Source organism: Bombina bombina, chromosome 4 (assembly GCF_027579735.1).
Source record: "Bombina bombina isolate aBomBom1 chromosome 4, aBomBom1.pri, whole genome shotgun sequence".
In the NCBI taxonomy this organism is placed as follows: domain Eukaryota; kingdom Metazoa; phylum Chordata; class Amphibia; order Anura; family Bombinatoridae; genus Bombina; species Bombina bombina.
This window is the reverse complement of record NC_069502.1, coordinates 186571351-186596284: the sequence shown is the minus strand read 5'-3', so window position 1 is coordinate 186596284 and position 24934 is coordinate 186571351. Positions and strand designations below refer to the sequence as shown.

Here is a 24934-nt window from a genome sequence, read left to right as displayed (position 1 = left end):
CTCAATCCTATTGGCTGATTGGATCAGCCAATAGGATTGAAGTTCAATCCTATTGGCTGATCCAATCAGCCAATAGGATTTTTTCTACCTTAATTCCGATTTGCTGATCGGAATCTAAGGGACGCCATCTTGGATGACGTCACTTAAAGTGATATTAATTCGGAAGAAGACGTTGTTTGAAGAGGATGCTCCGCGCTGGATGTCTTGAAGATGGACCCGCTCCGTGTCGGAAGGATGAAGATAGAAGATGCCGTCCAGATGAAGACTTCTGCCTGTCTGGAGGACCACTTCTGCCCATCTGGAGGACCACTTCTGCCGGCTTCATTGAGGATTTAGCTAATTTAATTTAATTTATTTAATTGTATTTAATTTAGGGAATTTATTTAATTGTATGGTTAGGTTAGGTGTTAGTGTAACTTAGGTTAGGTTTTATTTTACAGGTCAGCTTGTATTTATTTTAGCTAGGTAGTTATTAAATAGTTAATAACTATTTAATAAGTATTCTACCTAGTTAAAATAAATACAAACTTGCCTGTAAAATAAAAATAAACCCTAAGCTAGCTGCAATGTAACTATTAGTTACATTGTAGCTATTTTAGGGTTTATTTTATAGGTAAGTATTTAGTTTTAAATAGGAATAATGTAGTTAATGATAGTTATTTTATTTAGATTTATTTAAATTATATTTAAGTTAGGGAGTGTTAGGGTTAGACTTAGATTTAGGGGTTAATACATTTAATGTAGTGGCAGCAATGTTGGGGACGGCAGATTAGGGGTTAATAAATGTAGGTAGGTGTCAGTGATGTTAGGGGTGGCAGATTAGGAGTTAATAAATATAATGTAGGTTGCGGCGATGTTAGGGGCGGCAGATTAGGGGTTAATAAATATAATGTAGGTTGCAGCGATGTTAGGGGCGGAAGATTAGGGGTTAATATTATTTAACTAGTGTTTGCGAGGTGGGAGTGTGGCGGTTTAGGGGTTAAAATGTTTATTCTAGTGGCGGCAATGTCCGTAGCGGCAGATTTGGGGTTAAAATTTTTATTATAGTGTTTGTGATGCGGTAGGGCTTCGGTTTAGGGGTTAATAGGTAGTTTATGGGTGTTAGTGTACTTTTTAGCACTTTAGTTATGAGTTTTATGCTACGGCGTTGCACCATAAAACTCTTAACTACTGACTTTAGAATGTGTTAGGGATCTTGGAGGTAGAGGGTGTACCGCTCACTTTTTGGCCTCCCAGGACAGACTCATAATACCGGCGCTATGGAAGTCCCATAGAAAATAGGGTTTACAAAGTTTACATAAATCGTTTTGCGTTACGGCCAAAGAAGTGTGCGGTCCCCCTAAACCTGCAAGACTCGTAATAGCAGCGGTAGTGAAAAAGCAGCGTTAGGACCTGTTAACGCTGCTTTTTCATCTTAACGCACAACTCGTAATCTAGCCGAGAGTGTTTGTGGAGAGGAAGTCAAAGAGGGTTGTCATAGGATGGGTGGTATCTAAGAACATGGAGACTAACATGGTGGTAATCAACAAGAAAGTGTCACAAGGACATGGTGACAGAGGGGAGGGTCAATAAAGGGAGATTAGGAATTAGTGAATATGATAAAAAACTGATTGAAGGCCACAAAATATTTGCTTATAAGAACAGTTAAACAATTATTAGCCCCTTTCGATACTGGGAATTACAGAGAAAAATTTGCCCACATTTTTAGAATTTTTGCTATTACTCTGTTTAAGCATACCTATGAAACATATATATATTTTTATAAGAAGACAACCCAAGTTATTGAGCTAGGCCTATCTTGGTATACTTGATGCTGCTATTTGACCGCCAAGTACAATCATAATAAAAAAAAATGTTAACTTTTTTGCAAACTTTGGGTTTCTCACTGAAATTATTTACACACAACTACTGCAGTCATAAAACAAATAGTTGTAAAAGCTACTCTCCTTTGTTGAGAAATGGCAGACAAGCATGGGTTTGCCATTATTTCTTGGCAATTAGAAGGCCGATAATTGCAGCTGAGCTTCACAGTTCTGGAAATCCCAGCAGTGAAGGGGTTAATCAGTTACTTTGTAAGGCTAATATTTGCTCTAGTGTAGGGATTAACCTCCCAGCTGACATTTCCCAGCCCCTGAACCCTACGTGATTCCTCCTAAACACCCCCCCCCCCCACACACACACACTGGTCACCATCATCTTAGGTACTTGCAGACAGTCTGGCAGTATGCAGTTAAAGGACCAGTCAACACAGTAGATTTGCATAATCAACAAATGCAAGATAACAAGACAATTCAATAGCACTTAGTCTGAACTTCAAATGAGTAGTAGATTTTTTTCTGACAATTTTAAAAGTTATGTCTTTTTCCACTCCCCCTGTACCATGTGACAGCCATCAGCCAATCACAAATGCATACACGTACCATGTGACAGCCATCAGCCATTCAGAAATGCATACACACTTATTCTTGCACATGCTCAGTAGTAGCTGGTGACTCAAAAAGTTTAAATATAAAAAGACTGTGCACATTTTGTTAATGGAAGTAAATTGGAAAGTTGTTTAAAATGGCATGCTCTATCCGAATAATAAAAGTTTAATTTTGATTGAGTGTCCCTTTAAGAGCTTTTTTAAAAATAAAAAAATAAAAAAAATATTTATTCATTTTTGTAGTGATAGGGTCCCTCCTCACCCTCCCACCCCTAATCCCCTCAAACAGCTTTGTAATCCTCTCACTGCTATAACCATGTTGGTTACTGGCTGCTAGTCTGCAAATAAGAAATTAACCTTTTTTTTAAATGTATTTTTTTTGTAGTGTAGGGGCCCCTCACCCTCGATCACTGTTTCCTGTAATGTAGGGTCCCCCTCAAACTAATTTCTGTAGCGTAGTATCTCATAAGTCCCTCTCCCCATACAAACATTTTTTCCATTATATAGTGAACACCACCCATCCCTCTCCTCCGCTGGGCTGCCCACCTGTCACTCTCTGTAATGATTTGTTTTCTGGCTTCATATTGTAAGGGAGCACAATGTCCCCAGCTGCAGTCTCTGCTGTCTAAGCTGACAGAGGGAACTGCAATATGCGGCTATGCGTTGGACGTAGGTACTGTGTGACAACTGGCGCAAGTGTTTAAAGGGACATGAAACCGCAAATGTTTCTTTCATGATTAAAACAGAGCATGCTATCTTAAACCACTTTCTAATTGTCTTATATTAATAATTTTGCTTGGTTCTCTTAGTATCCATTATTGAAAAGCATGCCTAGGTAGGATCAACTGCAGTAATGCAGTACTGGGAGTTGGCTGCTTATTGGTGGCTGCACATATTTGCCTTTTATCATTGGCTCACTCAATGTGCTCAGCTAGCTCACTGCATTGCTGCTATTTCAAGAAAGGATACAAAGAGAATTAAGCAAATTTGATATTAGAAGTGCATTGGAAAGTTGTTTAAAATTTGATTCAGGAAAAAAAGATGTTTTATACATTTTGTTTTCTGTGCATTTAGAAATATGATTTTGAGAGCTTATATAAATATGTTATAAATAAGTCCGAGGCATAAATTACAGAAACATGGATTTTGATGTTAGACAAGAAGAAGATTTGCTTTATTCCCATGGTATTCTTTGTTGAAGAGATACCTAGGTATGTGTATGGAGCACTGCATGGTAGGTAATAGTGCTGCCACCTAGTGCTCTTGCAAATGGATAACATTCTTGATAAACTGTTTGCCATATAGTGCTCCAGAAATGGGCAGCTCCTAAGCATACGTCCCTGCTTTTCAACAAACAATGCCAAAATAATAAAGAAAAATTGATCATAGAAGTAAATGATAAAGTTGTTTAGGAAAGAAAACTTTTGGGTTTCATATCCCTTTAATGAATTTTTAGTGCAAGTTTATGGATCTCCTTGGGATTCTTGAAATCCCTTAAGATATTTGTCTTTAGAATTCTATTCTATGAGGCAACCACCCTTTTTATACTGAAGTTCTTCTGCAAAATGACTCTCGAGCCTACTACACTTCAACTTGAGACCATAATCCAACCCAGCCTGAGCGCCAAACTGCAAGTCCCGCCCCTACCATAAATGCAACATTCTTTACCGTCCTTCTGCTACTTTCAGATCATCTATATCTCAGACTGCCACACCCACCTCATTGTTCCCTGTCTCCCTCATAATTGAATGACATTTGTCTCTTACTTAGGCTGACAGTAAAGGAATTCTTCAGGTGCCTGGAAATGAATGGACAATATTTCGACTGGGTCATCCAGGATTAATAACACATATAGAAATAGACACTAATCACTTTAAAGGTAATAGCAAGTTAACTTATTGTATTAATGTATGTATTCCTTTAATTAATTATGTGATGCCTTGAAAACCTATTCAGGCCCCTAACCAAGTCTCTCATATCACTAAAATTGCTACATTGAAATATTGTTCCGTTTGACATCCATTTTTTCAGAACACTAAAATTCAGATTATTGTAAGGTGACAGTAATTTTCATGTTAGGAGATGTTTGAAAGGGAAATAAAATCAGCTTGCATAAGAATAGCTGCCAGTTTAAACAAATTAATTACAAAATAAAATGACATGGTTACTTTACTATTATGGCCTAGATTTGGAGTTTGGCGTTAGCCGTGAAAACCAGCGTTAGAGGCTCCTAACGCTGGTTTTAGGCTAACTCCGGTATTTGGAGTCACTCAAAAAAGGGTCTAACCCTCACTTTTCAGCCGCGACTTGTCCATACCGCAGATCCCCCTTACGTCAATTGCGTATCCTATCTTTTCAATGGGATCTTTCTAACTCCGGTATTTAGAGTCGTGTCTGAAGTGAGCTTTAGAAATCTAACGACAAAACTCCAGCCGCAGAAAAAAGTCAGTAGTTAAGAGCTTTTTGGGCTAACGCCGGTTCATAAAGCTCTTAACTACTGTACTCTAAAGTACACTAACACCCATAAACTACCTATGTACCCCTAAACCGAGGCCCCCCCACATCGCCGCCACTCAATTACATTTTTTTAACCCCTAATCTGCCGAGCGGACTGCACCGCTACTATAATAAAGTTATTAACCCCTAATCCGCCTCACTAACCCTATAATAAATAGTATTAACCCCTAATCTGCCCTCCCTAACATCGCCGACACCTAACTTCAATTATTAACCCCTAATCTGCCGACCGGAGCTCACCGCTATTCTAATAAATGTATTAACCCCTAAAGCTAAGTCTAACCCTAACACTAACACCCCCCTAAGTTAAATATAATTTTAATTTAACGAAATAAATTAACTCTTATTAAATAAATTATTCCTATTTAAAGCTAAATACTTACCTGTAAAATAAATCCTAATATAGCTACAATATAAATTATAATTACATTGTAGCTATTTTAGGATTAATATTTATTTTACAGGCAACTTTGTAATTATTTTAACCAGGTACAATAGCTATTAAATAGTTAAGAACTATTTAATAGTTACCTAGTTAAAATAATTACAAAATTACCTGTAAAATAAATCCTAACCTAAGTTACAATTAAACCTAACACTATACTATCATTAAATTAATTAAATAAAATACCTATAATTACCTACAATTAAACCTAACACTACACTATAAATACATTAATTAAATACAATATCTACAAATAACTACAATGAAATAAACTAACTAAAGTACAAAAAATAAAAAAGAACTAAGTTACAAAAAATAAAAAAATATTTACAAACATAAGAAAAATATTACAACAATTTTAAACTAATTACACCTACTCTAAGCCCCCTAATAAAATAACAAAGACCCCCAAAATAAAAAATGCCCTACCCTATTCTAAATTACTAAAGTTCAAAGCTCTTTTACCTTACCAGCCCTGAACAGGGCCCTTTGCGGGGCATGCCCCAAGAAGTTCAGCTCTTTTGCCTGTAAAAAAAAACATAGAATACCCCCCCCCAACATTACAACCCACCACCCACATACCCCTAATCTAACCCAAACCCCCCTTAAATAAACCTAACACTAAGCCCCTGAAGATCATCCTACCTTGTCTTCACCTCACCAGGTATCACCGATCCGTCCTGGCTCCAAAATCTTCATCCAACCCAAGCGGGGGCTGGCGATCCATCATCCGGTGGCTGAAGAGGTCCAGAAGAGGCTCCAAAGTCTTCATCCTATCCGGGAAGAAGAGGCGATCCGGACCAGCAACCATCTTGATCCAAGCGGCATCTTCTATCTTCATCCGATGATGACCGGCTCCATCCTGAAGACCTCCACCGCGGACCCATCTTCTTCCGGCGACGTCCAACTGAAGAATGACGGTTCCTTTAAGGGACGTCATCCAAGATGGCGTCCCTCAAATTCCGATTGGCTGATAGGATTCTATCAGCCAATCGGAATTAAGGTAGGAATATTCTGATTGGCTGATGGAATCAGCCAATCAGAATCAAGTTCAATCCGATTGGCTGATCCAATCAGCCAATCAGATTGAGCTCGCATTCTATTGGCTGATCGGAACAGCCAATAGAATGCGAGCTCAATCTGATTGGCTGATTGGATCAGCCAATCGGATTGAACTTGATTCTGATTGGTTGATTCCATCAGCCAATCAGAATATTCCTACCTTAATTCCGATTGGCTGATAGAATCCTATCAGCCAATCGGAATTCGAGGGACGCCATCTTGGATGACGTCCCTTAAAGGAACCGTCATTCTTCAGTTGGACGTCGCCAGAAGAAGATGGGTCCGCGGTGGAGGTCTTCAGAATGGAGCCGGTCGTCATCGGATGAAGATAGAAGATGCCGCTTGGATCAAGATGGTTGCCGGTCCGGATCGCCTCTTCTTCCCGGATAGGATGAAGACTTTGGAGCCTCTTCTGGACCTCTTCAGCCACCGGATGATGGATCGCCAGCCCCCGCTTGGGTTGGATGAAGATTTTGGAGCCAGGACGGATCGGTGATACCTGGTGAGGTGAAGACAAGGTAGGATGATCTTCAGGGGCTTAGTGTTAGGTTTATTTAAGGGGGGTTTGGGTTAGATTAGGGGTATGTGGGTGGTGGGTTGTAATGTTGGGGGGGGTATTGTATGTTTTTTTTTACAGGCAAAAGAGCTGAACTTCTTGGGGCATGCCCCGCAAAGGGCCCTGTTCAGGGCTGGTAAGGTAAAAGAGCTTTGAACTTTAGTAATTTAGAATAGGGTAGGGCATTTTTTATTTTGGGGGTCTTTGTTATTTTATTAGGGGGGCTTAGAGTAGGTGTAGTTAGATTAAAATTGTTGTAATATTTTTCTTATGTTTGAAAATATTTTTGTATTTTTTGTAACTTAGTTCTTTTTTATTTTTTGTACATTAGTTAGTTTATTTCATTGTAGTTATTTGTAGGAATTGTATTTAATTTATTTATTGATAGTGTAGTGTTAGGTTTAATTGTAGGTAATTGTAGGTATTTTATTTAATTAATTTAATGATAGTATAGTGTTAGGTTTAATTCTAACTTAGGTTAGGATTTATTTTACAGGTAATTTTGTAATTATTTTAACTAGGTAACTATTAAATAGTTCTTAACTATTTAATAGCTATTGTACATGGTTAAAATAATTACAAAGTTGCCTGTAAAATAAATATTAATCCTAAAATAGCTACAATGTAATTATAATTTATATTGTAGCTATATTAGGATTTATTTTACAGGTAAGTATTTAGCTTTAAATAGGAATAATTTATTTAATAAGAGATAATTAATTTCGTTAGATGTAAATTATATTTAATTTAGGGGGGTGTTAGTGTTAGGGTTAGACTTAGCTTTAGGGGTTAATACATTTATTAGAATAGCGGTGAGCTCCAGTCGGCAGATTAGGGGTTAATAATTGAAGTTAGGTGTCGGCGATGTTAGGGAGGGCAGATTAGGGGTTAATACTATTTATTATAGGGTTAGTGAGGCGGATTAGGGGTTAATAACTTTATTATAGTAGCGCTCAGGTCCGCTCGGCAGATTAGGGGTTAATAAGTGTAGGCAGGTGGAGGCGACATTGTGGGGGGCAGATTAGGGGTTAATAAATATAATATAGGGGTCGGCGATGTTAGGGCAGCAGATTAGGGGTACATAGGGATAATGTAAGTAGCGGCGGTTTACGGAGCGGCAGATTAGGGGTTAATAATAATATGCAGGGGTCAGCGATAGCGGGGGCGGCAGAATAGGGGTTAATAAGTGTAAGGTTAGGGGTGTTTAGACTCGGGGTACATGTTAGAGTGTTAGGTGCAGACGTAGGAAGTGTTTCTGCATAGCAAACAATGGGGCTGTGTTAGGAGCTGAACGCGGCTTTTTTGCAGGTGTTAGTTTTTTTTTTCAGCTCAAACAGCCCCATTGTTTCCTATGGGGGAATCGTGCACGAGCACGTTTTTGAGGCTGGCCGCTTGCGTAAGCAACTCTGGTATCGAGAGTTGAAGCTGCGTTAAATATGCTCTACGCTCCTTTTTTGGAGCCTAACGCAGCCTTTATGTGGACTCTCAATACCAGAGTTATTTTTATGGTGCGGCCAGAAAAAAGCCGGCGTTAGCTTTTCGGGTCGTTACCGACAAAACTCTAAATCTAGCCGTATGTGTGTCTACCTGAAAACTAATAACATTGCTTTAACATTTTCTGAATACCCCCACCATTGAAGGTTTGGATGTAAATTTGAAGGAAAGGGTAGATCATAGGATATTCTACAGAACTAGATATAATGTAATTGAAATTAAGGAAAATGTATAAAATACCCATCTGAGCACAGCTGCATCAGTAAAAAGTAAATGGAAGATTTATCAAACTATCCAGCAAGGAAAGTCTGTTCCTCAATACTAAAAGCTCAGACAAGGAGAGGGATTTATTACAAAAGCAAATGTATTACAAATAGTAACCTTATGGTATTTTAACTACACTACTGTGCATTTGAGATATCAATTTAATTTCCCTCTAAAATATACGTACTAGCAGGTTTTCCTTTTTTTTTACTAAACTATTTTTAGTTTCATTGTAAAGAATTAAGACTGTTATATACTTTTACATTTAGCTACAATACTGTGTAATGGACAATATGAATTTTTAAATATTTAGTGCTAGATTACAAGTGGGGCACAAAATATTGTTTACACAATGGCGATATTTGGGTTCCACTTGTGCGCTGGTATTACAAGTTAGCCGCAATGCAAATGCGAGCTTGTGTTCGCATTGCATGGAAGCTTTGTGCTCACAAAATTGCTCTTCTATAGGCTCCAATGGGTGTGAGACATGTCATGAGAACCTAGCGCAGCGATGTCAGTAAGTCACGCAGTGATGGGCAGCAAATGTTAAATATATATATTTATATGAATACATGCATATGTATTTAAGTGTTTATATGTGTATATACACATATTAACATATAGACATATATGTATATAAGCATACACATATATATTTACAGGTATATGAATATATTTATATAAATGTATGCATATATATTTATGTGTTTATATGTGTATATACACATACAGTATTAACACATAGCTATATATGTATGTAAGCATACACATATATATTTACAGGTATATGAATATATGTATATGAATGTATGCATATATATTTATTCGTTTATATGTGTATATACACATATTAACACATAGATATATATGTATATTAGCATACACATATATATTTACAGGTATATGAATATATTTATATAAATGTATGCATATATATTTATGTGTTTATATGTGTATATAAACATACAGTATTAACACATAGCTATATATGTATGTAAGCATACACATATATATTTACAGGTATATGAATATATGTATATAAATATATGCATATATATTTATGTGTTTATATGTGTATATACATATTAACACATAGATATACAGTATATGTATATAAGCATACACATATATATTTACAGGTATATGAATATATTTATATAAATGTATGCATATATATTTATGTGTTTATATGTGTATATAAACATACAGTATTAACACATAGCTATATATGTATGTAAGCATACACATATATATTTACAGGTATATGAATATATGTATATAAATGTATGCATATATATTTATGTGTTTATATGTGTATATACACATACAGTATTAACACATAGCTATATATGTATATAAGCATACACATATATATTTACAGGTATATGAATATATGTATATGAATGCATGCAAATATATTTATGTGTTTATATGTGTATATACATATTAACACATAGATATACAGTATATGTATATAAGCATATACATATATATTTACAGGGAACACACAGTTCCCTATAGATTGCAATGTTAAGGCACTTTTCAGTTCCTTTTTTTTCTAACACCCCACACACACCAACTTTAACCCCTAAAAACTGCTGTGTGCTGTTTTTTATTTAAAAAAAGCTAAAAAATATATACTTTATTTTGGGGCCAATTGGGGCACTGGTCAATTTTCGGAGTGCTAATTGCTACAAGGAGTTCGCGGTAGCAATAACCAGACACTTGTTTACGGGCATGCGAGAAATTAGCGCTCCACTTGTAATCTAGCCGTCAATCAGTAAATTAGGATTTTGTGAGTGCAACTTGCTATGCATTTGTGAATTTTCTGCCATCTCTTCTTTCATGCAGTACATAAATTATTACTGGATTATTTTGATTGTATAGATAGTAAAGTGACTATATATAATTTTAATTCAGTAAAATGTTAGAAGTGGATTATAAATACACTTTATATGTATGCCTTTGTATAATAAAAATAGATGAAAATCCTCTAATGCCTTTTTTTCCTATAACAAGGTAATGCCCCAAATTCTTGCAAAATTGATGGATGTGTCCTAACTCCAAAAGAGGAAGAAGAAAAAATCAAACAGAATTGGAAAGGCCATGATTGGAAATCTGTTCTTCCTGTTACGCAGGTAACAAGGCAACAATAAGTAATTTAAATTCCACATTTAAAAAATTCAGATGATTTAATGGCCCTAATCCTTTCAGCTAAAAATAATTTCAAAGAAACTAGGAGAAAACTAGAGAAGTTACTAACTGATTGGGTTTCTATGACACACAATATTTTAAATTGCATGATTCAGACAGAGAATACCATTTTAAAAAACTTTCCAATTTACTGCTTTTGATCTTATTTTCTTAATTTACTTGGCAGAAGCAGCAATGCACTACTGAGAGCCAATAACATGAGTCATATATGTGCAGCCACCAATCAGCATCCCCTGAGCCTACATAGGTATCCTTTCAATAAAAACAGCAATAATAATAAACAAATTAGATAATACAAGTTCATTGGAAAGTTGTTTAAAATCATATGCTCTGTCTGAATCATGAAAGAAAAAAAAACTTTGGATTTTATGTCCCTTTAAGCAATCTAGATATCAAGATCACAGACCTAACAAACGGCTAGATTACGAGTTTTGCGTTATGAGTGAAAAAGCCTCATAACGATGCTTTTTCACTACCGCTGGTATTACGAGTCTTGCAGGTATTTCTGTACCGCACACTTTTTTGGCCGTCATGCAACGTAACTACCGCAGCTTTTAAAATCCTTTTCCAATGGGACTTCCACAGCACTGGTATTACGAGTTTGCCTGGGAGGCCAAAAAGTTAACGGTACAGCCTATAACTACAAGATTATTATTATTATTATTTATTTATAAAGCGCCAAAAGATTCCGCAGCACTGTCCATGGGTACAAAGATAAAAGTACAGTACAATACAATATAAAAGACACCAAAGTTTAACAAAACAAATACGGGGGGAATTGAGGGCCCTGTTCCCGTGGGAACTTACAATCTAGATGGTAGGAGGGTGAGAAACAGGAGGTGGGGACTGCAAAGGTGAGAATGATGTTAGTGTGGAGTTAGATGGGGCAGCAGTTAGGCAGGTAGAATTAATTTTTTACTGATTTAGAGATAGGCTTCAGTGAACAGAAAGGTCTTTAGGGAGCATTTAAGGAGGAAAGGTTAGGGGAAAGTCTAACAGCTCTGGGAAGTGCATTCCAGATGGTTGGTGCCGCACAAGAGAAGTCCTGTAGCCTGGCATGGGAGGAGGTGATGGTAGAAGATGCAAGGAGCAGGTCATTGTTGGATCTTAGGGGGCGGGCTGGAGTATATTTCTTGATGAGTGAGGACAGGTAGGGGGGGGCTACGTTGGTAAGGGCTTTGTAGGTCAGGATGAGAATTTTGAATTTAATTCTGCTGTGGATGGGGAGCCAGTGAAGGCACTCGCAGAGAGGTGCAGCAGATACAGAGCGTCGGGAGAGGTGGATTAGCCTAGCAGAGGCATTTAGGATGGATTGAAGAGGGGAGAGACGGGAGAGAGGGAGGCCAGTTAGTAGGTTATTACAGTAGTCAAGTCTGGAGATTACCAGGGAGTGGATTAGCTGTTTAGTAGTTTCAGCACTCAGAAATGGACGGATTTTGGAGATATTGCATAGATGGTTGCGACAGGAGGAAGAGAGCAATCGGATGTGGGGTATGAAGGACAGATTGGAGTCAAGTGTAACTCCTAGGACGCGGACTTGGGGTGATGGGGAGATAGTGGTATCACCAACAGTGATTGAAAAGTTAGGAACCGGGGTAGAATTAGAGGGGGGATTAGAAGGAGCTCAGTCTCAGACATATTGATTTTTAGGTGGTGAGAGGCCATCCAAGAAGAAATGCCAGATAAGCAGACACTGATGTGAGCAAGGACAGAAGGAGAGAGTGAAGGGGTGCATAGGTAGATCTGGGTATCTTCAGCATAGAGGTGGTAGTTGAAGCCATAGCTACTGATAAGTTTACCCAGTGAGGATGTATAAATAGAGAAGAGTAGGGGACCCAGAACAGAGCCTTGAGGTACTCCAACAGACAGAGGCAATGGAGAGGAGTCGCCACCAGCAAAGGAGACAGAAAAGGACCTATTAGAGAGATAAGAGTAGATCCAGGAAAGGGCAGTGTCAGAGAGCCCAAAGGAGCTGAGAGTCCGTAGGAGAAGGGGATGGTCAACTGTGTCAAAGGCAGCAGACAGATCAAGTAAGATAAGTATTGAGTAGTGGCCATTTTTTTTAGCAGAAAGAAGATCATTAGTAACTTTGGTGAGGGCAGTCTCAGTTGAGTGTTGGAAACGGAAGCCAGATTGTAAGGGGTCAAGCAGTGAGTTGGAGGACAAGAAGTGGGTTAAGCGATCGAAGACTAGTTTTTCCAGGACTTTTGAAGCTAGCGGAAGCAGTGATATGGGGCAGTAGTTTGCAGGAGAATTGGGGTCGAGGGAGGGTTTTTTGAGGATGGGGGTGACCTTTGCATGTTTGAAGAAAGATGGGAATGAACCGGTAGTAAGGGATAGGTTAAATATGTGAGTAAGAGCTGTAGTGAGGGTAGAAGACAGAGAAGGTATTAGATGTGAAGGTATAGGGTCAAGTGGGCAGGTAGTGAGGTGTGAGGAAGACAATAGGGAACTCACTTCATTCTCAGAGGTAGGGGGGGAAGGTGCTGAGAGTGGTGGAGGGGGTTGCCGGGGGCAGAGATGGAAGGTTGCAGACTTGTGTTGGGATATTACTTGGGATGGTAATTGTTTTGTTGAAAAAGTAGTCTGCCCGGTCTTGAGCACTTAAGACAGATGAAGGGGGTGGTGAAGGTGGATAAAGGAGAGAGTTGAAAATAAAGAAGAGACGTTTAGGGTTTGAGGAGTGAGTAGATATAAGAGAAGAGAAGTAGGTTTGCTTGGCTAAGTGAAGGGCAGAGGAGTAAGAATAAAGAATGAATTTATAGTGAAGGAAATCTGATTCAGAGCGGGATTTCCTCCAGGCACGTTCAGCAGCATGGGAGCATTTTTGCAGGTAGCGTGTTTGGTTAGAGTGCCAGGGTTGGAGCTGACGACGTGGGGTTTTGCGTATTTGGGGAGGAGCGAAAGTGTCCAGTGCCGAGGAGAGAGTATTGTTATAGTGGGTTGTAGCAAGGTCAGGGCAGGATATTGTGGAAGTGTGGAGGAGGACAGCTGTGCACAGGCAGACTAGTTAGGAGACTGAAGTTATACACACTTGCAAATTAGATTGGGGGAAGACAAATGGTTGGGAAGCACACAGATATTGTACAAAGGAACTGATAACAAATCTAACAAAAAATCATAAATCCAGACAGCAGGAGAGATGCATACCAGTGTATTTTAGCAAATTAAAGGGATACAGAGGGGCAACCAGGCAGATAAAGGAAGCAGGAGAGATGCATACCAGTGTATTTTAGCAAATTAAAGATCCGTACCGTAAACTGAAAGTCAGTAGTTATGGGTTTTACGTTACAAAGCTGTACCATAAAACTCATAACTAAAGTGCTAAAAAGGACACTAACACCCATAAACTACATATTAACCCCTAAACCGCCGTACTCCCGCATCACAAACACTAGTTAAATATTATTAACCCCTAATCTGCTGTCCCTAACATTGCCACAACCTACATTACTGTTATTAACCCCTAATCTGCTGCCCCCCAAATCGCCGCCACTATAATAAAGTTATTAACCGCTAAACCTAACCCTAAGTCTAACCCTAACACCCACTAACTTTAACATAATTAAAATAAATCTAAAAAAATTACAATTAATACCTAAATAATTCCTATTTAAAACTAAATACTTACATATAAAATAAAACCTAAGCTAGCTACAATATAACTAATAGTTACATTGTATCTATCTTAGGTTTTATTTTTATTTCACAGGTAAGTTTGTATTTATTTTAACTAGGTAGACTAGTTAGTAAATAGTTATTAACTATTTACTAACTACCTAGTTAAAATAAATACAAACTTACCTGTAAAATAAAACCTAACCTGTCTTACACTAACACCTAACCTTACACTACAATTAAATCAATTACATTAATTAAATACAATTAACTAATTTACAAAAAATAATAAACACTAAATTACACAAAATAAAAAAGAAATGATCAAATATTTAAACTAATTACACCTAATCTAATAGCCCTATCAAAATAAAAAAGCCCCACAAAGTAAAAAATAACGTAGCCTAAACTAAACTGCCAATAGCCCTTAAAAGGGCCTTTTGCAGGGCATTGCCCCAAAGAAATCAGCTCTTTTACCTGTAAAAAAAAATACAAACAACCCCCCAACAGTAAAACCCACCACCCACACAACCAAACCCCCCAAATAAAATCCTATCTAAAAAAACCTAAGCTCCCCATTGCCCTGAAAAGGGCATTTGGATGGGCATTGCCCTTAAAAGGGCATTTAGCTCTTTTTCAGCCCAAACCCTAAGCTAAAAATAAAACCCACCCAATAAACCCTTAAAAAAACCTAACACTAACCCCCGAAGATCCACTTACAGTTTTTGAAGACCGGACATCCATCCTCAACGAAGCCGGGAGAAGTCTTCATCCAAGCGGTCAGAAGTCCTCAACAAAGCCCGGAGAAGTCTTCATCCAAGCGGCAAGAAATCGTCCTCTAGACGGGCAGAAGTCTTCATCCAGACAGCATCTTCTATCTTCATCCTTCCGACGTGGAGCGGCTCCATCTTCAAGACATCCGGCATGGAGCATCCTCTTCTTTAGACGGCTACTGAAGAATGAAGGTTCCTTTAAGGGAAGTCATCCAAGATGGCGTCCCTTGAATTCCGATTGGCTGATAGAATTCTATCAGCCAATCGGAATTAAAGGTAAAAAAAATCCTATTGGCTGATGCAATCAGCCAATAGGATTGAGCTTGCATTCTATTGGCTGGAGTTAAGAAGCAGTGATCATGTACGATTGGGCTGATTGACACCCCCTGCTAGCGGCCGATTGGACGCAAATCTGCAGGGGGCGGTATTGCACCAGCAGTTCACATGAACTGCTGGTGCAATGATAAATGCCGACAGCATATGCTGTCGGCATTTATCGATGTGCGGCGGATCATGTCTGTCAGCACATATATACTAAATAGACCCCAAAATCTGACAGCCACACAACTTTAAAGCACAATAGATCCTCCCTATGCTTAACAGTTGGCAATTTGTTCTTTTTTTCAAATGCTTCTTCTTTTTTCTCCAAATCTACCTTTAGTGATTGTAGCTGAGGAACTATATATCATCAGAGCACAGCACTTGGTTCCAACATGTCTCTGGCGTATTTACAGTATGTGTTGCATATGTCAGTCTTTGAGTAATGAGATCTCAGGTTATATTTTTGGTTCTGCTGATTTTTCCAAATGAATGTGCAAGTATTGCTGCACAATAGTCTGGTGCCCCACTACTTCAGTGCCTTTTAACACTCTTATAGGTGCTTTGCAGTTTTGTTTTGCTTTCAAGAGCAGTCTACATGCAATTATTTTGGACATTCTTTTTAGTCATCAAGATCTTGTCTTAACTTCAACAATTCCACTCAACTTCCATTTTTTATTAATATTTTAGACAGTGGAAATTTCAAGCAGAAAGCATTTACATATCTTTTTATAAGTCATTATCTTAATTTCCTGATCCTCAGTCAGCTCATTGGAGAAACCCATGGCTGCACAATACCTGAATCAGAATATTTTTTAAGCTCTGGAACAGTTACCACTAGACTTAGTTTAAGGCCTAATGAGTCAATTAAGAACCGTACAAATAAATCACTAGTCGATAAACAGAAGGGTGCACAAACATTTGTTCATTTCACATTTAAAGCCAGACTACAAGTGGAGCTCTATCGTTAGTGCGAAGAGCGTAAAATCGATTGTCATATTGTGGTGTTATTTACGCTCAAATCCATATTACAAGTGGTGTGCTGTTAAATTAGAATTTTAGCTGATTTGAATTTGTACATGAAAATCAGCCAATAGGAATTCAAAAGTACCCTTAATATAAAAGGTGTACCTTGCATGCAAAATTCAGTGTGTGGCTGGTGACGGAATGAAGAGGACTAATGTGTTAAAGCTCTGAATATGGATGAAGACCACCGCTGCTGCTTGCAAGATGAAGAAGATGGACCATTGCCGTGATGAACATGAGCGCCGCCGCCAACATCTTTTGAGAGTACCATTTTGGAGTTTAATAGTGTATTGTTTTACTTTGCGTTGGGGGCTGGAGGTTCAGGGGTTAATAGTGCAGTGGTTTACTTTGCATTGGGGGGCTGGCAGTTTAGGGGTTAATAGTGTAGAAGTGACTTTGTGGTGGGCTATGTGGCAGTTTAGGGGTTATTAGAGTAGGGGCTTATGGTGATTCAGGTTAGCGTGCGAGTAGGGTGTTCGTAATATCAGCGCAACCCGACGAGCGAAAAAGGTTTACTTCTAATACAGTTACCACTCTAGCAAAAGCGGTAATTAGCACTCCACTTTTAATCTAGCCCTTACTGTTTTTTTTTTTTTTCAATCAGTTAAATTCAGCCAATAAATAGTATTTGTGCATTAAACTTTCAGAATTATGTTGCGATTGTTATCATTAGTATTTTTTGATCAGTGGTGCCTAAACCTTTGCATATGACTGATCTGGATTCCCTGCTTTTTTATTGATTTTTGTTTCTTAAAAATACTTTTCATTTTTCGTTTTTGTTTCTTAAAAATACTATTCATTAATCTCTCAATACACAGAAACACAACTGATAAGTACACTTTTATTTAAAATTTAGATGCGCTTCCTCTGCTCTTTGGATTTCATTATAGTAATTAAGTTGAAGCCACCTACTGAGAGAGAGAGGGCACTTCCTTAGTGCATAACCAAGTACAATATAAATGAGTAGAAAATGGAAAATACACTCACAAATCAAAATGCACAATGATGTGCTTATTCTGGCAGTCTGGTAGAAATCTGCAGCACCCCAGCTGATTCCTTTTTCTTTCATGTAAGTGGCAAGAGTCCATGAGCTAGTGACGTATAAGATATACATTCCTACTAGAAGGGGGCAAAAGTTTCCCAAACCTCAAAATGCCTATAAATACACCTCCCACCTCACTCATACCTCAGTTTTACAAATGTTGCCTCCTTTGGAGGTGGTGAAGCAAGATGTGCTTGATTTCTTCTATGAAAGGCGCATCTAAGCATATTGAAGCCCAGTTCCTCTCTAAGTATAGTGTTTGTCTGAGGGATGTGAAGGGAGTATTGCCTGATGATACCATGTTTTCGCCTATGGGAAATCTATTCTAGAGCTCTCTGTAAATTGGTTGCAGGGATTCATCTGCTCCCTCCCTTTACAGATCGACATTATACTCCTCTACCATTAGCTCTACTGATATGTTTCAGTACCGGTTTGGCTGTCTGCTATATATGGATGGGTGTCTTCTGGTAAGTATATATAATTTTTTTAAGACACTCAGTTATGTTTGGCACTTTATATTATAATGTTTTTAATATATATTGCATATATTTGCCATGAGTCAGGTCTGTGTATATTTCCAATTGCAGTCTAACAGTTTCAGCATGGGGATTATGTTTATGGGAGAATTTAGGTATTTGTTCCAGTTAGTTGTAACTTGGTGTCTGTTTTTCAAAATTTTCCTGGGCAAATAAGGCTCGCGATGAAGCAAAATGCTACTTTCTTGCATCTTTGTTGATGCAAATTTTTTTGCAGCAAAGTCGAGCCTGTTATGACGCGAGTTGCATCATTATATTGTGTTTTTACCTCTGCATTTGCGTCATCTTTGTTTGCCTCATTCTTGGTGCCAAAATTTGCTATATTAAATCTCTCCCTCTTTTGCTCGTTGCTCTCATTTGTTTATAGAGGGCTATGATGTTTGCTTTTGATTTTACTTTTGTATAAGAATGTTATCATTAGCATTTTTTTCCATTCCTGAAACTGCTATTTTGAGGAAATTGGATATTTTGTTTAAATGTTATTTTTTCTTTTTTGTTACATTTTGCAAGATGTCTCAAACTGATCCTGTCTCTGATGTTACTGTAGGAACTAAGCTGCCTGAACACAATTCTACCAAAGCTAGGTGTGTTTGTTGTATATTAGCTGATCTTATTTCTTCAGCTCAAATATGTGGCACTTGTTATGACAAATTATTACATGCTGATAATGTTTCTATAAGTACAAATACATCTACTGTTATTCCTTCACAGTCTAATGTACATGATATTCCTGCAGATATGAAAAATTATATTGCTGCAGCCATAGAGAAGGCTATGACTGCTATTCCGCCTTCAAATAAACGTAAAAGGTCTTTCCAAACTTCTCATAAATCTGATGAAATTTGTATTGACCGACAGCATATGATTACTAAAGAATGGTCTAAACCTGGTACTTCTTTTAACCCTTCTTCTAGGTTTAAGAAGCTGTATCCTTTACCTGTAACCAATTTAGAGTTTTGAGAAAAAGACCCTAAGGTTGATCGGGCTGTTTCCACTCTTGCCAAACATACTACTATTCCTATGGAAGATAGTACTTCTTTTAAGGATCCTTTAAAAAGGAAGATTGAATCTTAACTTAGAAGAGCATATTTACATACTGGCTATATTCTTAGACCTGCTATTTCTATGGCTGATGTTGCTGCTGCTTCAACTTTTTGGTTGGACAGCTTAGCACAGCAGTTATAAGATCCTGAACTGTCTAGCATTGTTCTTTTACTTCAACATGCTAATCATTTCATTTGTGATGCTATATTTGATGTAATTAAAATTGATATTAAATCTATGTCTTTAGCTATTCTAACTAAAAGAACTTTATGGCTTAAATCTTGGAATGCTGACATGGTGTCTAAATCTAGATTACTATATCTATCATTTCAGGGTAATAATTTATTTGGTTCTCAATTGGATTCTATTATCTCCACTATCACTGGGGGAAAGTGAGTTTTTCTGTCCCAAGATAAGAAATCTAAGGGTAAGTTTAAAGCTCCCAATAGTTTTCGTTCCTTTCGTCAGAATAGAGAATAAAAAAACTCTCCTTCCCCTAAGGCCTCTGGCTCTAATTGGAGACCATCTATGAATTGGAATAAATCCAAGCCATATAAGAAACCAAATCCAGCCCCTAAGACTGCATGAAGGTAAGGTGCAGCCCTCAAACCAGTTCAACTGGTGGGGGGCAGATTGAAATAATTTCAAGACATTTGGAAAGATTCTGTTCAAAATCAGTGGATTCAGTATATTGTTTCTCAAGGGTATTGAATAGGTTTCAGAATAAGACCTCTCATGGGAAGATTCTTTCTTTCTCATGTTCCAACAAACCCTGTGAAGGCTCAGGCTTTTCGGAAGTGTGTTTAAGACCTAGAGCTTTCCGGGGTGATTGCCCCAGTTCCTTAGCAGGAACAGAGTTTGGATTTTTATTCAAATCTGTTTATTGTCCCAAAGAAAGAAGATTAGTTCAGACAAATCCTGGATCTGACAATTTTAAATCGTTTTGTAAGAGTCCCAACTTTCAAGATAGTTACTATAAGGACTATATGTTCAGCAAGGTCATTTCATGTCCACAATAGACTTACAGGACGCTTATCTTCACATTCCGATTCATCCAGACCACTATCGTTTTTTTAGATTCTCTTTTCTAGACAAGCATAACCAATTTGTTGCTCTTCTGTTTGGCCTAGTGACAGCTCCAAGAATTTTCTCGAAGGTTCTCAGTGCCCTTCTATCTGTAATCAGAGAGCAGGGTATTGCGATGTTTCTTTATTTGGACGATATCTTGGTACTAGCTCAATCTTTTCATTTAGCAGAATCTCACACGAAACAACTAGTGTGGTTTCTTCAAAGACATGGTTGGAGGATCAATTTACAAAAGAGTTTCTTGATTCCTCAGACTTGCGTCACCTATTTAGGTTTCCAGATAGATTCAGTGTCCATGACTCTTTCCCTAATAGACAAGAGACGAATTAAGTGGGTTTCAGCTTGTCTAAATCTACAGTCTCTATCATTCCCATCAGTGGCTATGTGTATGGAAGTTTTAGGTCTCATGACTGCAGCATCGGACGCGATCCCCTTTGCTCATTTTAATATGAGACCTCTAAAGCTTTGCATGTTGCACCAATGGTGCAGGGATTATTCTCAGATATCACAGTTAATATACTCAAATCCCAACACTCAACTCTCTCTGACTTGGTGGTTAAACCATCACCTTATTGTTCAAGGGGCCTCCTTTGTTCATCCTTCCTGGACTGTGATCTCAACAGATGCAAGTCTTACAGGTTGGGGAGCTATCTGGGGGTCTCTGTCAGCACAATCAATATTTTAGAACTCCGTGCTATTTTAAGAGCTCTTCAGGCTTGGCCTCTATTGAAGAGAGAACTTTACATTCATTTTCAGACAGACAATATCACAACAGTGGCATATGTCAATAATCAAGGAGGGACTTGCAGTCCTTCAGCAATGAAAGAAGTATCTTGGATACTTTCTTGGGCGGAATCCAACTCTTTCTGCGATTCATATACCAGGTGTAGACAATTGAAAAGCTGATTATCTTAGCCGTCAGACTTTACATCCGGGGGAGTGGTCTCTCCATCCAAATGTGTTTTCCAGAAATAGATCTGATGGCCTCTCGTCTAAACAAGAAACTTCCCAGATACCTTTCTAGGTCCAAGGATCCTCAGGCAGAGATGGTGGATGCTTTAGCAGGTCCTTGGCTTTTCCAACCTGCTTACATTTTTCCACCCCTGGTTCTTCTTCCAAGGGTGATCTCCAAGATTACAGGGAGTGCAGAATTATTAGGCAAATTAGTATTTTGACCACATCATCCTCTTTATGCATGTTGTCTTACTCCAAGCTGTATAGGCTCCAAAGCCTACTACCAATTAAGCATATTAGGTGATGTGCATCTCTGTAATGAGAAGGGGTGTGGTCTAATGACATCAACACCCTATATCAGGTGTGCATAATTATTAGGCAACTTCCTTTCCTTTGGCAAAATGGGTCAAAAGAAGGACTTGACATGCTCAGAAAAGTCAAAAATAGTGAGATATCTTGCAGAGGGATGCAGCACTCTTAAAATTGCAAAGCTTCTGAAGCGTGATCATCGAACAATCAAGCGTTTCATTCAAAATAGTCAACAGGGTCGCAAGAAGCGTGTGGAAAAACCAAGGCGCAAAATAACTGCCCACGACCTGAGAAAAGTCAAGCGTGCAGCTGCCAAGATGCCACTTGCCACCAGTTTGGCCATATTTCAGAGCTGCAACATCACTGGAGTGCCCAAAAGCACAATGTGTGCAATACTCAGAGACATGGCCAAGGTAAGAAAGGCTGAAAGACGACCACCACTGAACAAGACACACAAGCTGAAACGTCAAGACTGGGCCAAGAAATAGCTCAAGACTGATTTTTCTAAGGTTTTATGGACTGATGAAATGAGAGTGAGTCTTGATGGGCCAGATGGATGGATTGGTAAAGGGCAGAGAGCTCCAGTCCGACTCAGACGCCAGCAAGGTGGAGGTGGAGTACTGGTTTGGGCTGGTATCATCAAAGATGAGCTTGTGGGGCCTTTTCGGGTTGAGGATGGAGTCAAGCTCAACTCCCAGTCCTATTGCCAGTTTCTGGAAGACACCTTCTTCAAGCAGTGGTACAGGAAGAAGTCTGCATCCTTCAAGAAAAACATGATTTTCATGCAGGACAATGCTCCATCACACGCGTCCAAGTACTCCACAGCGTGGCTGGCAAGAAAGGGTATAAAAGAAGAAAATCTAATGACATGGCCTCCTTGTTCACCTGATCTGAACCCCATTGAGAACCTGTGTTCCATCATCAAATGTGAGATTTACAAGGAGGGAAAACAGTACACCTCTCTGAACAGTGTCTGGGAGGCTGTGGTTGCTGCTGCACGCAATGTTGAGGGTGAACAGATCAAAACACTGACAGAATCCATGGATGGCAGGCTTTTGAATGTCCTTGCAAAGAAAGGTGGCTATATTGGTCACTGATTTGTTTTTGTTTTGTTTTTGAATGTCAGAATTGTATATTTGTGAATGTTGAGATGTTATATTGGTTTCACTGGTAAAAATAAATAATTGAAATGGATATATATTTGTTTTTTGTTAAGTTGCCTAATAATTATGCACAGTAATAGTCACCTGCACACACAGATATCCCCCTAAAATAGCTAAAACTAAAAACAAACTAAAAACTAAAAACTACTTCCAAAAATATTCAGCTTTGATATTAATGAGTTTTTTGGGTTCATTGAGAACATGGTTGTTGTTCAATAATAAAATTAATCCTCAAAAATACAACTTGCCTAATAATTCTGCACTCCCTGTATAATGGAAGAATCTTATGTGTTTCTGATAGCACCAGCATGGCCTCACAGGTTTTGGTATGCGGATCTTGTCTGGATGTCCAGTTGCCAGCCTTGGCCACTTCCTTTAAGACCAGACCTTCTGTCTCAAGGGCCATTTTTCCATCAAGATCTCAAATCTCTAAATTTAAAGGCATGGAAATTGAACGTTTAGTGCTTAGTCATAGAGGTTTCTCTGACTGAGTGATTAGCACTATGATACATGCTCATAAGTCTGTTTCAAGGAAGATTTATCATCAGGTTTGGAAAACCTATATTTAATGGTGTTCCACTCATGATTATTCTTGGCATTCTTTCAGAATTCCTATGATTTTACAGTTTCTTCAGGATGGTTTGGATAAAGAGTTGTCTGCAAATACTTTAAAAGGACAAATCTCTGCTCTTTCTGTCTTATTTCATAGAAAGATTGCTAAGCTTCCTGATATTCACTGTTTTGTTCAGGCTTTGATTCGTATCAAACCTGTTATTAAATCTATTTCTTCTCCTTGGAGTCTCAATTTGGTATTGAAGATTTTACAGGCTTCTCCTTTTGAGCCTATGCATTATCTGGATATTAAATTACTTTCTTGGAAAGTGTTATTTCTTTTGGCTATCTCTTCTGCTAGAAGAGTTTTTTAATTGTCTGCTCTCTCTTGTGAGTCTCCTTATCTGATTTTCCATTAAGATAAAGCTGTTTTGCGGACTTCGTTTAAATTTTTGCATAAAGTTGTGAATTCAAACAACATTAATAAGGATATTGTTGTTCCTTTCTTGTGTCCTAATCCTAAGAATACTCTTGAAAGGTCTTTACATTCTTTGGATGAGGTAAGAGCTTTGAAATATTATGTTGAGGCTACTAAAGATTTCAGAAAGACTTCTAGTCTATTTGTTATTTTTTCTGGTTCCAGGAAAGGTCAGAAAGCCTCTGCCATTTCTCTGGCATCTTGGTTGAAACTTTTGATTCACAAAGCTTATTTGAAGGCGGGGCAATCTCCACCTCTGTGAATAACAGCTCATTCTAGATCATAGACTAAATCAGTTGCCACTTCTTGGGCTTTAAAGAATGAAGCTTCAGTTGATCAAATTTGCAAGGCAGCAACTTGGTCTTCTTTGCATAAATTTACAAAATTTTACCATTTTGATGTGTTTGCTTCTACGGAAGCAGCCTTTTGTAGAAAGGTTCTTCAGGCAGCTGTCTCAGTTTGATTCTAGTGCCTTTGATTTGAGTTTTTTTGAAAATTTTAAGAAAACTAGTTGGGCCTAAAACTTAAGGCAAGGAAAAGATACAACAGGATAAAAAATAACAGAAAATATAATCTTAAATTATGTTGTGGTTCAGCGGGTAAGCACCGCTCCAACATATAGAAAGAGTAGGGTTATTGGATGTGGGGCCGGAAACTCTTAAAAGCTTAATGGTACCAAGGGTACTTTATGTAAGTGCATAAAGATTATGTTATATGAACTCCATGGAGTTCTTTGTTGTAATGGAAGGAAGAGGAAAATATTAAGAAAAGTGGGAAATATAAAATGTGAGAAACGGGTATGTGGCAGCGGAACTATCCCATGTTGCAGCTGATGATCACCTTTTCCTTCAAAACAGCAGTATCAAGAATAGAAATGATAACACAACATTTATAAATATAGTAGCCCAAGATAAAGACACTAAATAAAGTTTAGTGTATACATGCCACCTATTATATACTGCTAGGAGCCTACATAGTAAAACTATCTTATGAAAAACTATACTGTGCTATAGGGAGGAATTAGTACTGAAACCTCTTATTGCGGCTAAAACCAGAGT

The 24934-nt window shown here is 38.1% G+C and overlaps 1 protein-coding gene across 1 annotated transcript in view; it reads left to right on the top strand.

Moving 5' to 3' along the window:
• The window catches only part of ALLC (allantoicase), a 139401-nt gene that overhangs the window by 97711 nt on the left and 16756 nt on the right, over positions 1-24934 (top strand). The window contains exons 10-11 of the mRNA XM_053709716.1: positions 4196-4304; positions 10783-10901. Of these exons, the coding sequence (XP_053565691.1) occupies positions 4196-4304; positions 10783-10901 (228 nt within the window). The remainder of the gene's footprint in view (positions 1-4195; positions 4305-10782; positions 10902-24934) is intronic.